Source organism: Girardinichthys multiradiatus, chromosome 8 (genome assembly GCF_021462225.1).
Source record: "Girardinichthys multiradiatus isolate DD_20200921_A chromosome 8, DD_fGirMul_XY1, whole genome shotgun sequence".
Classification (NCBI taxonomy): domain Eukaryota; kingdom Metazoa; phylum Chordata; class Actinopteri; order Cyprinodontiformes; family Goodeidae; genus Girardinichthys; species Girardinichthys multiradiatus.
This window is the reverse complement of record NC_061801.1, coordinates 37,786,645-37,803,413: the sequence shown is the minus strand read 5'-3', so window position 1 is coordinate 37,803,413 and position 16,769 is coordinate 37,786,645. Positions and strand designations below refer to the sequence as shown.

Here is a 16,769-nt window from a genome sequence, read left to right as displayed (position 1 = left end):
CAGTAATTTTACACAGGAGTAAAAACTTAAAGCTGCTTGTTACTATTTGGTTTGTGAAATTTTCCACCCTGATGTTATGGTTTTTTAATATTGATGGTGCATCGAAATCACCCCCCGTCAAAATGTCAGGGTTCTGAGGTCTAAATAAAATGAGACCTTAATAAATCAACTTAAATGCAACATGAACAACATAATTACAGTGAAGCACAGTGGTGGCAGCATCATTCTGTGGGGCTACTTTTCTTAAATAGAATTGGTGTTTTCTCAAGTCTAATAAAACTGAGCAGCTCCAAATATGAGTGAGTAGTGACCTAAAATCTCTGGGTGTCTAGAAAGATGGAGCGAAGTTTAATTTCTCAGCATCGGAGTGAGTCCAAGTGTTTAATCAAGACCATTAAGATTACAAGAAGTTCTGGGGGGGGGGGGAAGACTTTTACACAGTGAAGTTTGACATCATCTGAAAAAGTTTAACCGTGTTCTTGTGTCCAGCTGACTCCGGCCGACAGCTCTTCCCTGTCCGACTACAGCAGCGAGCCGGCTCTTTACTTCTGAGTCCGTCACACCTCCGGCGCTCCGGGCCTGACTGAAAGCACACGCCGCTCTGATCCCGCTGTTTTTCTGCCATAGATTTCCCATTGGGGAAGTTTCCGACTACTTCGGGATAAAGCAACAAATTGGAATTAAACAGGAAGAAAACAAAGAAGCAGCTGGGCTGTGTTTCCCCCTCTGATCGTGGACAGTTGACCTGTCCTACAGTCTCGCTTGTTGGTGATGGAGATCAGTGTTAGGATGTGTTTCTCTGCTTCTGTACAGATTGTAAATAGCAGACATAAAAACAACAAAAAATGAAGGTAAAAGGGTGCCACAACTATTTTTTCCCAGTTTTTGTACGTGCATGTTTGATTCCAGCTCCTGTTCTACTGTAAAGCTTCTCTTTATCTTTCTTTAGTTGAGGTTTTCTTGCTGTATTAAAGTTGCTGGATGTTTCTCGAAGGTGTTTAAAAACTTCCCTTCTTTGTTTGGAAGGAGGTGAAGAAGACACCCATCAGTAGCAGCTTTTATTCCGTATCGAATGCTCGGGAAAAAAAGTGACCTTCGCCAATAATATTAATAATAATCTCTGTATGTCCAAACAGAAATCATCGCTCTGCAGAATGTGTTTATGTCAACTCTTCTACCGACAAATGTTCCGATTTGATGACTGTTTCCGACTTCTTTTCTGTGAGGTTCATGTTTGCATGTGGGAAGGAAACCAGCAGGAGCAGGAAAAGCTTCTCGCTGGATTTTTAAAAACAAGTGTCTCCAGTCAGACCTCGACTATTTTCCACGGAGAGAGCAGCCGGTTTAAATGAAATTTTGGTGGGATCTAGGCATGGGTTGGATTAAGATTATCATGGTGTAATCTTGCGTAAAAAAGTCACTTGATTAGCACAAACTATTTAAAATGAAAATGTAGAATATGATCTAATTATCCCTATAGTTGCCAGAATAATGTCACATTAAGTATTACAGCTTTAATTAGCTTGTCAGCTGTAGTCTTAACGTAAAACGATTGATGGGTTGAGCTCCATTAGTTTTCATGCCATATCTTTGTTTTTTTTAAGCAACTGGAAAAGTTCCCATTCAGCCGAATTTGTCCTTCTTGTATGTGAGGAAAAAGTGTAGTTGCCTCGTTTCTGCCAGTTGGTCAGCAGTGTGTAGTAACAATTGTTGGAGGGCTCATTTTCATATATCAGCTTGTTTATAACAACTTTAAATAAGAAGGGGCTCCCAGCAAAGCCACACACCACACACCTCACCGCTGTCTCACCACACCACACTCGCTTACGTCTTCAGCTGACGTTCTCATAAAGGAGCACAAGTACTCTCTTGGAAGCCTTTCATACTCCTCTACATGCAGAAAGGCACATACTATATTCTTCTGAACTCATCTATTCTTCTCTGCCAACAGTGTTACCTTTAAAAGAAGTGATGGAAGGAGGCAGAGCAGCATGGTTCTCCTGTTGGGTATGGACAACTCCATTCCTTCAGAGCCGGTATCCTGTATCTTTTAGATGTTCCCCTGGTCCGCCACAAACTTGATTACATGCTGAAAAGATAATCAAACCATTTGGATCACATTTAAAATATGCAGGATACCAGCTCTTGAGGACTGATGTTGATCACCTTTGTCCTGTTTGTTTCACGGCATTATTGTCCCCGGTTTCTAGAGATATTTCCAAACAGACAAACTTGTCTTTTTTGTAAATAAGGTAAAGGTCTATGAGCCTTACTTCAGCTAGCTGACTGGCAGTGCACAGCAGCAGATGGGGAAAGGGCAGCAATGTGTTACTCTGGTCCATTCAGTCTGACAAAACCTCTGCTCATTCAAGCATTCCTCTGACATTTCATTCGAAGGATTGTAACTTCCAGTTTTCTTCATATCTGACTTGCCGGTCGGTCCTGTTATTTTGGGTTTTTTTCCTCCAAGGGTCATAACCCATAATAGAGAAAAAAATGCCGTTTCTTCTACGATAACTTTGAATCCAACAGAAAATGAAGGTCTAATAAATTTATACCCATTCACGCATTAGAGTGTACCAGAGTACATGATGTTGGTTGATGCATTTATAGAAAATATTGGATGTTTTTGGTCTTGATCTATTTGATAAATAGGTTTTCTTTAGTATTTGACCTGCTGAGATCAGATCATATTCCATCCAGTGGGGATTAGATGATTCTGACCTCTAGTCAGTTGATCAGTACATTTCTGTTTAGCACTATTTAGGATCTTAAATCGTTTCAACAGTTGAGCAAAGGAAGCAAGGGGCAGCTGCTTTTCTATTTAGGGGAAGATAAAGATTGATTTGTGAATCACTGGCACAGCATTGTAGTTCATTTAAAAATGTATCAAGGATCAAACCAAATAAGAGCAGGTAAAAACGAAAAATTTACTGAGAATGGACCCCTGAGTAACCCCACATATCAAGTGAGAAATAGACCAAATATGTTGGGAGGTCTTAGTATTGACTCAAATACCAGATGGGGGTAAAAGTGTGGACCTGTGAGCCGATCAGAGTTATTTTACCTGCCAATCATCAGAGCATATTGGAGCAAAAATTGGATAATTCTGATTTCTGGCCATTTTATTGGTGAATCTCGGTTTAACACTATCCAGAATCCAGGCAGGATCTCTCTTTCTTTTACATCTCATTTACATATTTATTAAGAGTTGAAATATGACCAGTTAAATACAAAGAAAAAAGACTGATGGGCCAAGAATGGACCCCTGGGGAACCTCATAGGTGAGTAACAAATTTGAAAATGTTTGGAGTTTTTGGTTTTGATGCCTTTAATTAATACAGAAAAAAAAGAGGACCTATAACAGACATGCTGATTCTGAGCTGTGGCTGCCTGACTGGGCCATCAAAACAATAGTTTGATGCAAGTTTTGCGCCATAACCTTTTTTAAACCTGGGTTTACCTTAAATTCTGGTTACCAACCCATGCCTAGTGGGAACCAGTGCAATGAGGATGGGATCGTGTATGTTTGAAAGGTTGTTTTTTTTACCATTGTGTTTTTATACGAAGGTTTAAAGTTCTCAGATGATTTTGTTTGTCTTGAACTCGTAATGCCAACTGATTAAAGTGTTGCTGTGCTGGCCTCATATTTATCCTTCCACCAGTATTCCCAAACACCAAGACCCATGTGACTGGTCATTTTCTCCTGTCTTCTGGAATCTTTTCTGTCCTTGAAGCTGGATTTTTGTTTTCTTCTGATGAAATCTTGGAGTCTTTGATGTTGAATGTCTTTTGCACTGTCATGCCTTTTGTAAGCTGCATTTTTGCACCTGATGAGTGATGAAAACAGACAACGGAAGAAACGTTAGGAACGAGAAGCCAACCTAAAGGGTTTGGTTTGAAAGCTGGAGCCTGAGGTTTAACCACTAAACCTGTAAAAACACAGAGGTGGATTAGCAACAAGCAGAAGAACATTATGATAAAGTAAAACTGCCCGGCCGAACAAGATGAATGCACTGCTGATTGTTGCCACGCTGGCTTGTTTTTAAACGTTTGCCGCAGCCTTGTATTAAAGTCTCATGATTGTCGGCCTCGTCACTGTGACCATACATCCACGGCTCCACAGCAGGTCCAAAGTAGCCTTTAAAATCTTCTCCTGATTTGTTCTCTTGGTCGTTCGGCAGATTTCTAGTTGTGGATGTTTGTCAACCAGCTTTTTCTGGTACAAACAGGAGCCACCTGTCATGTTTGGCTAATTCACACCAACCAGGGGGATGTAAAATGGAGTAATTAGTTATATGACCCCACTAGAAGGTGGTCCCCTTGTTGTGACCAGGGGTCATAAAGGGGTCAGCTGGTTTAAAGATGGTTATATAAGATTTGGGCATGTTTATGGCCATTTATAACCACAAGTCATGATGATGCTTAAATATAAAGACAAACTGATCCCATGTGATTTAGGTATGTGGACAAAAAGGCTTTGCTTGAGTAGGAAATGGGGAAACATTCTTCTTCTGCTGATTATTAGCAAACAATTTTTGTTTTTGAAAGTGGTTTCATATTGATGCAGAAGCCGTTTTATTGAAACTATAATCAGATTAGCTTGAATCAAAGGAGTGAGAATTTAATGTTAATGTGGGAAAAAAAAATTTATTTTTATTTTCCAAGTAGCCAGACTACCTTGTAATCTTTTAAAGCGATCTCCGGCTTTCTGAAGGTCTTTTGAAATATTTTTTCTGTGGACGTCTGTGTTTGCGTTCCCCACTCATCTTCACCCCAGTTCTTGCACCTAAAAGTTGTTTCATCAGATTTTTGGGTTGGAGGTCGAGTCTCTGCTGTTAGAGGGGCTGTTGAAGCATCTTTGTAAAGGTAGACTAAAGCAGGAGCTGGACAGATGGACCGATTTGAAAAGGGAACCTCTTGATATTCTGGTCGGTTTTTGGTCCATCTTTCCATTATGCTCAGGAAATATAGATTGTGACCCATAGAATGAGTCCGGAATCCAAGCTGCTGAAACTTTATCTCTGGAGATAAGGTTACAAGCTCCGTCTTCTGGAGTGAGCTGAAAGTAAAGCTGTTGCTTCATGTTGAAACGAGTCTGCTGAGGGGCATTTGGGTATCTGATCACCATACTTTCCAGATGCAGTCCTTTTGGAGGTTTTCCAAACAAGTCTTACTGGTTGAAGACCTAAAGGAAATTGCTTCTGGCCTTGGAAGCTCTTGGGATCCTTACCAGCAGCATGTCTCAAGGATCCATGTCCCAAGTTATTTAATCAATGAATTCAATTTCTTTGAATCAATGAAAACCTCAAAGCTAACACAATTTGAGACTGAAAATAGGATTTTAGCTCCACAAACGGTGATTTCACAAGACCTATTGGCTGAAAACATGCCATGCAGTTGATCAGCTGAAGGACGAAGCATCTCTCAGATCCTTATTGGTTTGTTTATAAAGACCAGCCTTCCAGATGCAGTTTATATAATGGGGATATTTGTTTGCCTGATATTTATTCTTTAGTCCTCAACTTGCCCTTTTTAATAAATGGACGCAGGACAATATGCTGTCAGGAACAAGAGCTGCATTGAAAATGTTCGAGAAGCTGAAAGGTTTAAAAGAAAAACCCTTAAAGGTCCTTCAAAAAGCCTGGAGAACTACTATCGATTAAGACCTTTAAAAATGATGCTTTGGAGAAAAATATTTAAAAAATGAAGGGCTGTTTAAAGACTCCAATTTTATGTCATGTTACAACAAACTTCAGTGTATTTTAATGGGATTATAATTATGAAGTTCAGATCTCCACAGAATGGTTGTAACTCTATAATTAAGTGATCTTCAAGGTAAACTGGTTGCAGTGGATTTTATTTAGGGGTATCAGAGTAATGTGGGCTGAATACAAATGTATTTTGAGATTTTATGTGAGAGATAAATCAGAAAGGTGTGGTGTACTACCCCTGGAGTCCAGTGTCACTGCCAGACATAACCTCTATCAGTGAATCAACTGCATAAACCCAGTAAAATACATTCTAGTGGTTGTAGTGTCCATAAGGGCAGAAGTTCAAAGGTCATGCCACTAAATAACTGATTGGAACAACACAAATGTAAAGCATGAGTTTGTAGTCTGCAGCAATGTGGAGCTTAATTTAGGTTTATTAAAGTTTTATTCAGAGCTGCTGTGGAGCCGTGGTTGGTAGATGGTCCATCCGGTGGTGACTGCCCCTCCCAGTCTGCCTGAAGCCAAGCCGACAAACCCGACTGTGACCGGGTGGGAGAAAAGAAAATGATGGTCTTAGACGACACCAGTAGATACAAACGCACGTGTTCACTCGGATTCAGCTGTGCACCGGTTCCCCCCGCTGCACATAGAGCAGTTAGCGTCAGACTCTGTACAGAGCTTCATCCATCCATCCTGTTCATCCTTTATTTGCTCCTTCCTGTCTGTAAATCTTCATGTGCTTACTGTAAACCTACTGTCTACAATCTGATCGGGACAATGAAGATGTCATACATGTAAAAATGAAAGCTGAATAAATAGACAACTTGAAGTAAAAATGTGCTGTGAATGAGTCTGAAAGAGTCAGTGGAGTTATACCTTTAAATATCAAACATTTATTGCATTAAACAAGAATAAACATGTTAAAAAGAACAGAAAATTGGGTTTAAAAGTGCAAGATGAGTGGAGGTTTGTGGTCCAACAGAGTTCAATGTGTTTTTCTTGGTCCTAGTGCTCCTTTTTCCGAGGCTCGGTGGCCTTGCTGAGGTTTCCTGCTTCCTGTTTCAGGACACTCAGTAAGGATTGGGAACTCTCCAGGATCTGCAGAGGAAAACAAGAAATACAGATGAAATATAATTAGTACAAAGATAGCTGAGAAATTTGTTCTGGAACAAAAGGATCATTTCTAAAATAATAAATCATCTTTATTGGTCATTGCACATGTACATTACAACGAAATGTGTCCTCTGCATTTATCCCATCCCTTATAGGGAGCAGTGGGCTGCCATTGTGAGGCGCCCGGGGAGCATACTGGGGCTAAGGGTCTTGTTCAGGGACCCAGGGAGGAAATCTGAGGGATACGAACCTGGCCCCTTGTGTCCCCTCTGGAACACAAACCTCCTGTTCTAACCACTAGGCCACCACTCCCCCCTGGGTGTCTGAAACACCCCCCTAAAACTTTACTTTCTTCAGTGTGAAAGTCAAAGAGTCTAATTACATTCAGATCATTGAATTTCGAAGGTTTATTTCAAAACAGAACTGTTATGATCTGGCAGAAGACTGCTGACTTGACTTGTTGTCCAGCAGACAGTCACAGAAGGAGAGTAAGCTGCAAAAGGTCATTGGTAAAGAAGCTGGGTGTTCCCCAAGTGTTGAATCCAAGCATATTAGTGGAAAGTTTAGTGAAAGTAAAAACTGTGATAGAAAAAGGTGCACAGGGAGCCTGATGATTTGGGCAGCTGTCATTTGTTGGTTCACTGTGTTTGATCAAGTCCAAGGTCAGAGCAGTCGTCTATTAGGAAATGTCCTTCATTCAGTCATAACCTTTATTTATAAAAGGTGAGTTCCTCTGAGTAGTAAGGTTTCGTTTTCAGGAGAGATCTGGGGCAATCACAGGTAGCCAAGTGAATACTATTACAGCAATTCATGCTTCCTTCTACTGACAAGTTTTTTGGAGATGCAGATTTGACTGAGGTCAGGATTTGGTACCGGCCCACACTGCCAACGGTACCAACACCTGCTTTAATGACCATGGTATAACTGCTTGATTGGCCAACTAATTGGACTGACCAAACCACCCTTGGAGACTCTATGGGGTATTTTCAAGATGAAGATGAGAGACACCAGACCCAACAGAGCAGGCAGGCTGAACGTCACTATTAAAGCCACCCGGACCTCAACAGGTCCACAGCGTGATGTCCTCCATACCACACTGCTGCATTGGTGCAATATTTCAAGCACAAGGAGCCCAGACCAGACACTGAGTGCAGACACTCTACTGGCTGTCAAACAGTAAAAGGCAAGACTTGTCCCATGACATCCATATAGATGCTGGTCATTTCATACATTTCCACTTTAGGGCTTTTTGTGAACGCAATGATGAAAGCAGCTCAACACTCTTCATGTAAAGTTAAAATGCTTTTATTATGTCTTGATTGGTTTTTCAAATTACAAACATGTCCAACATTAAAACTCTTTATCTTAAACAACCATTGTGTGTCAATGTAAAAACCTTTTACTTTGTTTGTGCTAGAAGGAGATTGTTGGGCAGAAAGTATAATAAAGGGTCAGATTCCTGACCTCCGTGATGTTTTCCCAGGGGGGGTTTTGTTTTTAGTCATTAGCTTGAGGACAAAGGGAGTTCAACAGTAACAAGAAGGATAAGCCAAGATTGGACCACTTCAATTAGGTCTGCTTATCTTACTACAAACATGTTTAACAGGATTGGGTTTTTTTTTTTCACCGTTTCCTGTCCAGCAGAGTAGCTCAGAAATGTTGTCTGAGTGCCAAGAGGAAGCCCAACAGACTTACTTTCACAAGTGTGTATATACAGGTCCTTCTCAAAATATTAGCATATTGTGATAAAGTTCATTATTTTCTATAATGTCATGATGAAAATTTAATATTCATATATTTTAGATTCATTGCAGACTAACTGAAATATTTCAGGTCTTTTATTGTCTTAATACGGATGATTTTGGCATACAGCTCATGAAAACCCAAAATTCCTATCTCACAAAATTAGCATATTTCATCCGACCAATAAAAGAAAAGTGTTTTTAATACAAAAAACATCAACCTTCAAATAATCATGTACAGTTATGCACTCAATACTTGGTCGGGAATCCTTTAGCAGAAATGACTGCTTCAATGCGGCGTGGCATGGAGGCAATCAGCCTGTGGCACTGCTGAGGTCTTATGGAGGCCCAGGATGCTTCGATAGCGGCCTTTAGCTCATCCAGAGTGTTGGGTCTTGAGTCTCTCAACGTTCTCTTCACAATATCCCACAGATTCTCTATGGGGTTCAGGTCAGGAGAGTTGGCAGGCCAATTGAGCACAGTGATACCATGGTCAGTAAACCATTTACCAGTGGTTTTGGCACTGTGAGCAGGTGCCAGGTCGTGCTGAAAAATGAAATCTTCATCTCCATAAAGCTTTTCAGCAGATGGAAGCATGAAGTGCTCCAAAATCTCCTGATAGCTAGCTGCATTGACCCTGCCCTTGATAAAACACAGTGGACCAACACCAGCAGCTGACACGGCACCCCAGACCATCACTGACTGTGGGTACTTGACACTGGACTTCTGGCATTTTGGCATTTCCTTCTCCCCAGTCTTCCTCCAGACTCTGGCACCTTGATTTCTGAATGACATGCAGAATTTGCTTTCATCCGAAAAAAGTCCTTTGGACCACTGAGCAACAGTCCAGTGCTGCTTCTCTGTAGCCCAGGTCTGGGGAATGCGGCACCTGTAGCCCATTTCCTGCACACGCCTGTGCACGGTGGCTCTGGATGTTTCTACTCCAGACTCAGTCCACTGCTTCCGCAGGTCCCCCAAGGTCTGGAATCGGCCCTTCTCCACAATCTTCCTCAGGGTTCGGTCACCTCTTCTCGTTGTGCAGCGTTTTCTGCCACACTTTTTCCTTCCCACAGACTTCCCACTGAGGTGCCTTGATACAGCACTCTGGGAACAACCTATTTGTTCAGAAATTTCTTTCTGTGTCTTACCCTCTTGCTTGAGGGTGTCAATAGTGGCCTTCTGGACAGCAGTCAGGTCGGCAGTCTTACCCATGATTGGGGTTTTGAGTGATGAACCAGGCTGGGAGTTTTAAAGGCCTCAGGAATCTTTTGCAGGTGTTTAGAGTTAACTCGTTGATTCAGATGATTTGGTTCATAGCTCGTTTAGAGACCCTTTTAATGATATGCTAATTTTGTGAGATAGGAATTTTGGGTTTTCATGAGCTGTATGCCAAAATCATCCGTATTAAGACGATAAAAGACCTGAAATATTTCAGTTAGTGTGCAATGAATCTAAAATATATGAATGTTAAATTTTCATCATGACATTATGGAAAATAATGAACTTTATCACAATATGCTAATATTTTGAGAAGGACCTGTATATATATATATATATATATATATATATATATATATATATATATATATATAAGCAGCAAGACAGAAAGAAAGAGATCGGGGAAAAGGGAAGAGACAAAAGGAATAGAGAGAAGGGTGAAGAGAATACAAGACACTAGAAGACTTATTTCCCCCCTACAGAACAACAGCAATGTTACCAAAAAGTCCAAGGAACTAATGAATGCAAGATGTATTTGACGGTAACTGCAGCTCAATACAGAACATTTGTGTATCTGCGTGTGGGTTCTCACCGGGTACTCTGGCTTCCTCCCACAGTCCAAAGACGTGCCTGTTAGGTTAACTGGTCTCTCTAAATTGACCTTAGGTGTATGAATGAGCGTGTGCATGGTTGTTTGTGTGTTGCCCTGCGATGGACTGGTGACCTGTCCACGGTGAACCCTGCCTCTCGCCCATAGACTGCTGGAGATAGGCACCAGCTACCCCGTGACCCACTACGGAATAAGCGGTAGAAAATGAATGAATGAATGTGTATCTGTTAATGTCTGAATCCAAACACCTGTGGGTGTGTGTGAGTGCGCTTGTGTGTATCCATAGATTTCTCCATAAAAATATGCAATAGTGAGTGTGAGGAGCCACAGACCTGCCTGCCTGGACCAGAGACAGACACAAAGGAGGTCTGAACCACAGAAATTCAAAGGCCCTCCAGAGCACGGGAACCCCGGGAGGACCACCGCCGGGACTATCGCAACCCCCCCCCACAGACGACTCCATGGGCAACCACCCAGTAGCCACAGTGCAGAAGCCCCAGGGAGCTGCAGCGACGAGCCCACAGGCCCTGCCGGCAGCTGTCTACGCTGGAGGAGATGCAGCCATGGACCCAGAAACCAGAGACCCCGGGACACATCACCACCCCAGCAGAGGCCCCGAAGAGCCAGGGGGCCCAATCAGTAAATCTTCAATAAACAGGTCAGAAAGTTAAGCAAGTAAAGATGAAATAAAAGTCATGACAGTAGCTTCCAGGACCTCTAAACATCTTAAAACTTCAGCAAAACCTTAACAGAGCTGCAGCTTTTCTTTTAAGAGGAAGACAAACTTAGGAACCACTTGAACAGCATCAGTATTCATTTAAATATTTCTATAAAATCAGGTAAAAAAGGAAAAAATAGGCTGATAACTGATCCCTGAGGAACCCCACCTTATTAAGCTCTGGATGATTCACATGTTAAAAAGTTGTTTGAATTTAACACAATAAAAAGACATTCTTTCATGATGTTAGAAACAAAAGTTACCCTGCAGTTATGAGTCCTGTTTGCAACAATTACCTCCAAAAAATACTCAGTAAAGCCCATTATGGTCTTAAAGTAATATCTAAGGCAGCGGGGCTGGGGATGCATACCTTTGTGTATGCAGCCTCCGTCTCTGCGATGGTACGGTCCAAGTTGGCCCTGGTGGCCAGTCTTTGCGCCAGGCTCTCATTGACCCGGCTGAGCGTCTCGGTCAGGACCCGGATGTCATGCTGGAGTCGCTCCTTCTCGTCTTCCTCCTGCCTGATCTGGCGGTTCAGCTCCTCCCGCTTCGAGCACAGGTCCTCAATACCTGATGTAGTGGAAATGAAGATGTTTTTTTTAACTTTCTTGGGCATGTTCTGTAATGTAGATATACCCACAACTAAATAGCATTCTGCTATTTGCAATTACACAAACTGGCTCAAGTTGCTCCTCTGATGTTACCTAGCGTTTTCTCAGTTAGAATATATTGTTTTATATTGGAGGGTTTCCTACAATGGCGCTAAGAACATTGCCGCTATATAAATAAAACTGAATTGAACATCTTGCTACGTGCAGTTTGTTAGATAATAACTGCATTCATGTCAAAAAACTAAGGTCACCTTTTTTCCTTTCATAGAACTTAAAAAAGAAAGCAGTTCTTGGTCTGTTTGACCACTTCAGTAAAATGAGGTGTTTTGTTGGTTTGCTGCCCTGAGGCATACAGGTGTATACTAGCAAAGACAAAAAGTCATCAGCAATGAACTCTTGCTGCCCATTAATCTGGGGAGGTTTATAAAAAACAATATTAGACAAAACACAAAGACCATCAGTGTCTCAGCTGTTCTTAAAACGAGACCAAGATTAACACCCTGCCAGAATGGAAAGACATCAGCAATGATCTTAGAGGTGTAACTGTTTCTGCCAAGTGAAATAAAAAGGTTTAAAAAGGCCAAATCCAACCAATTTCTCCCAAGAGAAGGATTATTCACAAGTGAAAAACAATTTTACAACTGAGAGTTAGGGAGATTGTAGATCAAAGAAACAGATGTGTGGCCACGTGGGAATAAAATTATTCCAAGAAATGTCGACGTTTCTACAATAATTTCACATATTTACAATAAAAAAAGTTTGATGTTTTCTAATGTCGAAAAGTTGTAAATTTGCAAGAATTTTTTTTTTTATAATTTTCCATGATTAAAGGCATAAATTTACAATATTAAAACTAGGATATTCTCTGACATTAAAAAGTCCGAAATGTGTGAGAAAAACCCCCAGATATTTATCAGAAATAAAATCAGTTGTTTCTGAAATAACAAATTCAGACAATTGTGACAAAGAGCGTGAGAAGCCCTCTAAGTTTTAAGTGGTAAATTTAGAGACGTGCAAGTGGTGCACCCGGGTGCAGACTCGATGCAGCCATATTGCAGTTTCTCCCTGACCGTCTCAGGCGTGTATTCCAGATCCCGATCGAGGCGTTCATGGCAAGTCTGCACCTAGGAGATGTCGTTCTGGAGCTAAAGTGGGTTCAACAAACTGCTGAATCATTTGGTGCAGTAAGATTTCCTCACGACTGTACTGACAGCAATGGAAATTTTCTTTTTTGCCGTAAAATAGCTTTTTTATCGACTGGTTTTGCGAAAGCATCTGATGGAAACAAAAACAAAACAAAAATCTTTCAATATTCTGGTTTTGGGTGTGACAGATTCTGAGTTTTTGTTTTTATTATTAAAAACTGAGAAAAATCGTGCAGCAGATACTGTGATAGAGGTTGTAGCTTTGAACCCAGCAGAAAATGAAATATTCACATATTTCCCTGCATGAAGTCGTGAACCTTTATCTGATTTTTACTAAACCCAAAAAAAAAAATATGGATACAAGATGTAAAACAAAGGCACTGATGCATTTAATATAGAAGAAAAAGAACAGATTTTCAACATTTTGCCTACAGCCAACAATGAGAGCAGATTAAGGGTTCACTTCATCTCTGATTGGTTGCACTAGACAAGAGCCAGTAACATTTAAGGTGTAATCACTGCTGCAATTAAAACAAAAACCTTGCATGCTCTTAGGTTTTTATGACAGCAGTTGTCTACACCATAATCTTTAACAAGAGAAAAAAAGAGCTAGCTTTAAAAATTCAACCTAAAAATAAACTCAGATGAACTTTCCTCCAAGGCTGCAAGACCTTAAACAGATTATGTGACAGGTAAGCAGGACTGCATCATGACTTCTCTACTGTTTCTTCACACAAATTAAGATGAAGGTTTTAGAAAAGTGGTTAAATGTGAGGGTTGGAAACACCGATTATTTAATGTTTACAGCGACAACAGTGTGCTGAGAGTTAGATGCTGATTTTAACATTACAACCTAATCTGTGAGAGATAATCAGATTGTGCAGCGCTGTCCTAAAGCTAAACACATGAAGGCTGCATTTAACACCTTAAGTTATGTTTGTTTTACACAGAGTGTAAATGAATTCTTTATTTAATGTACATGCAGTTAAAACAGGGAAACCCTGATAATTTTACGGTCACTGTTTATTTGAAGGCATATTTTGAACTGAAACATTATGTTTATTTGAAGGCATATTTTGAACTGAAACATTATGTTTATTTGAAGGCATATTTTGAACTGAAACATTAATATTAACCCCTTTAGAGGCAGCTAAAACGTGACCTAGGCAGGTCAAATGTGAAAGCAGTCACTTACACTTGACGAGTTCGTTGTTGTAGGTCTGAAGAGCCGCAGCTTGTTGAGTCATGGTGGTTTTAGTGAGCTTCCCTCCGCTGAATTTAGGAAAAACTGGGCTGTTTAAAGTACCGGTGATGTTTCTGCAGCTGCCTGTAGCTACAGCAGCCAGCAGAGAGGCGGTTTAAACATCAAAACTCAACCGACGCGCTCCTGAAAGGCGGGGTTTTTTCTTCTTCTTCTTCTTGTTTAATGGCGGTTGGCAAGCAACGTTCTGATGCATTAGCGCCACCAACTGGAATGGAGTGGGGATCGGTAGAATAACCTGCTATATATATTTATTAACTACACATTTATATAAAAAATACTATATTTTCTCTATTAACTTAAACTTTTTAAGGTTTCTAAAATGAATAACATTCAGAACTAGATGAATATGTAGATAATATTGAAGGGAATATATAACTTATAGCACATCATTAAGAATTTATTCATGTAACCAGGAGATGATCGGTGTACAGGTGTGTCTGGTAAAGGTGGAGGTCATTATAAGTTCATACTTCTCCCCACCCATTGAAATTGTACACCAATTTTTTTTTTTTTCTTTTTTAACATTCTGCATGTGCTGTTACATACTCACAAATAAATAACTAAAGAAAACTAAACTTTGTCCAGAAGATATAGTAAAATACGGACCAGTTCCCTTCTCTCAACAACATATTTGGTGTGAAACAAAGGTGTTCCAGTCTCCTCTTGAAAACAAAAATTACATTTTCCTGTAGCATGTTTCCCCAGTTGAAATAATGAATTATTTAACCCTGTATGACTAAAGTGTAATCTGGATATAGTTATTTCTACTTCGTCCTGCTTTCCTCATTATGCCAAATTTTCTTTGAGTGTTATAAATCCACCTGCCAGTTCTTTCTTCTTCCCCCTGTTTCTGCCATCTTCCCTTGACCTTTTGTTTAATTACTGATTTCATTCTCCTTTGCTGAATGGTACTATTATATCAATTTGCCTGCTTTCTGTAACTGGTTTTGCATATCGGTCTGCCAGCTCATTTCCTTTTATTCGTACAAAGGAAGGTATCCATATAAAAGTTTTAGTCCCATCGCTTGAATTCTGTGCGGTAATTGTTAAATTTCTTATTAAAAAAGTATGGTTTGGTACTGAATAATTGGGTTTCAGTGAATATAATGATGTACTAGAATTAGAACCACTGAACATCTTAATGAAAGGACTTCCACAAAACAATAACCTGCACACCCGCCGCCTACTGGTCAGGAATGATATTCCAGTGACCCACAGACAGCAGGTAAGCTGCATACAAACGGGGGAAGCCAATTTCCTCCACGGACCACTCAGAGCGCTTTACACTAAAGCCACACTCACCCAATAACACTCATATACAGGTCCTTCTCAAAAAATTAGCATATTGTGATAAAGTTCATTATTTTCTATAATGTAATGATGAAAATTTAACATTCATATATTTTAGATTCATTGCACACTAACTGAAATATTTCAGGTCTTTTATTGTCTTAATACGGATGATTTTGGCATACAGCTCATGAAAACCCAAAATTCCTATCTCACAAAATTAGCATATTTCATCCGACCAATAAAAGAAAAGTGTTTTTAATACAAAAAACGTCAACCTTCAAATAATCATGTACAGTTATGCACTCAATACTTGGTCGGGAATCCTTTTGCAGAAATGACTGCTTCGATGCGGCGTGGCATGGAGGCAATCAGCCTGTGGCACTGCTGAGGTCTTATGGAGGACCAGGATGCTTCAATAGCGGCCTTTAGCTCATCCAGTGTGTTGGGTCTTGAGTCTCTCAACGTTCTCTTCACAATATCCCACAGATTCTCTATGGGGTTCAGGTCAGGAGAGTTGGCAGGCCAATTGAGCACAGTGATACCATGGTCAGTAAACCATTTACCAGTGGTTTTGGCACTGTGAGCAGGTGCCAGGTCGTGCTGAAAAATGAAATCTTCATCTCCATAAAGCTTTTCAGCAGATGGAAGCATGAAGTGCTCCAAAATCTCCTGATAGCTAGCTGCATTGACCCTGCCCTTGATAAAACACAGTGGACCAACACCAGCAGCTGACACGGCACCCCAGACCATCACTGACTGTGGGTACTTGACACTGGACTTCTGGCATTTTGGCATTTCCTTCTCCCCAGTCTTCCTCCAGACTCTGGCACCTTGATTTCCGAATGACATGCAGAATTTGCTTTCATCCGAAAAAAGTACTTTGGACCACTGAGCAACAGTCCAGTGCTGCTTCTCTGTAGCCCAGGTCTGGGGAATGCGGCACCTGTAGCCCATTTCCTGCACACGCCTGTGCACGGTGGCTCTGGATGTTTCTACTCCAGACTCAGTCCACTGGTTCCGCAGGTCCCCCAAGGTCTGGAATCGGCCCTTCTCCTCAATCTTCCTCAGGGTCCGGTCACCTCTTCTCGTTGTGCAGCGTTTTCTGCCACACGTTTTCCTTCCCACAGACTTCCCACTGAGGTGCCTTGATACAGCACTCTGGGAACAGCCTATTCGTTCAGAAATGTCTTTCTGTGTCTTACCCTCTTGCTTGAGGGTGTCAATAGTGGCCTTCTGGACAGCAGTCAGGTTGGCAGTCTTACCCATGATTGGGGTTTTGAGTGATGAACCAGGCTGGGAGTTTTAAAGGCCTCAGGAATCTTTTGCAGGTGTTTAGAGTTA

The 16,769-nt window shown here is 40.9% G+C and overlaps 2 protein-coding genes across 2 annotated transcripts in view; one reads left to right on the top strand and one right to left on the bottom strand.

Annotated features, from left to right (window-relative positions):
• Positions 1-6,550, top strand: part of tprn (taperin) — a 37,862-nt gene extending 31,312 nt beyond the window's left edge. The window contains exon 4 of the mRNA XM_047372739.1: positions 490-6,550. Within this exon, the coding sequence (XP_047228695.1) occupies positions 490-552 (63 nt within the window). The 3' untranslated portion in view covers positions 553-6,550. The remainder of the gene's footprint in view (positions 1-489) is intronic.
• Positions 6,551-6,587: 37 nt separating this feature from the next.
• ssna1 (Sjogren syndrome nuclear autoantigen 1) lies at positions 6,588-14,288 on the bottom strand. The gene is made up of 3 exons (XM_047372740.1): positions 14,067-14,288; positions 11,486-11,685; positions 6,588-6,812 (listed from the first exon to the last, which is right to left on the bottom strand). Exons 1-3 carry the CDS (start codon positions 14,116-14,118, stop codon positions 6,720-6,722), a joined length of 345 nt encoding a protein of 114 aa, XP_047228696.1. The 5' UTR covers positions 14,119-14,288; the 3' UTR covers positions 6,588-6,719.
• Between the last annotated feature and the right edge of the window lie 2,481 nt (positions 14,289-16,769).

Coding starts and splice junctions, on each gene's coding strand:
- ssna1 (XM_047372740.1), bottom strand. CDS start 14,118: ATGACTCAACAAGCTGCGGCTCTTCAGACCTACAACAACGAACTCGTC. Junction 11,686..14,066: donor CAACAACGAACTCGTCAAGT/GTAAGTGACTGC, acceptor CCACTACATCAG/GTATTGAGGACCTGTGCTCG. Junction 6,813..11,485: donor CGGAGGCTGCATACACAAAG/GTATGCATCCCC, acceptor TTTCCTCTGCAG/ATCCTGGAGAGTTCCCAATC.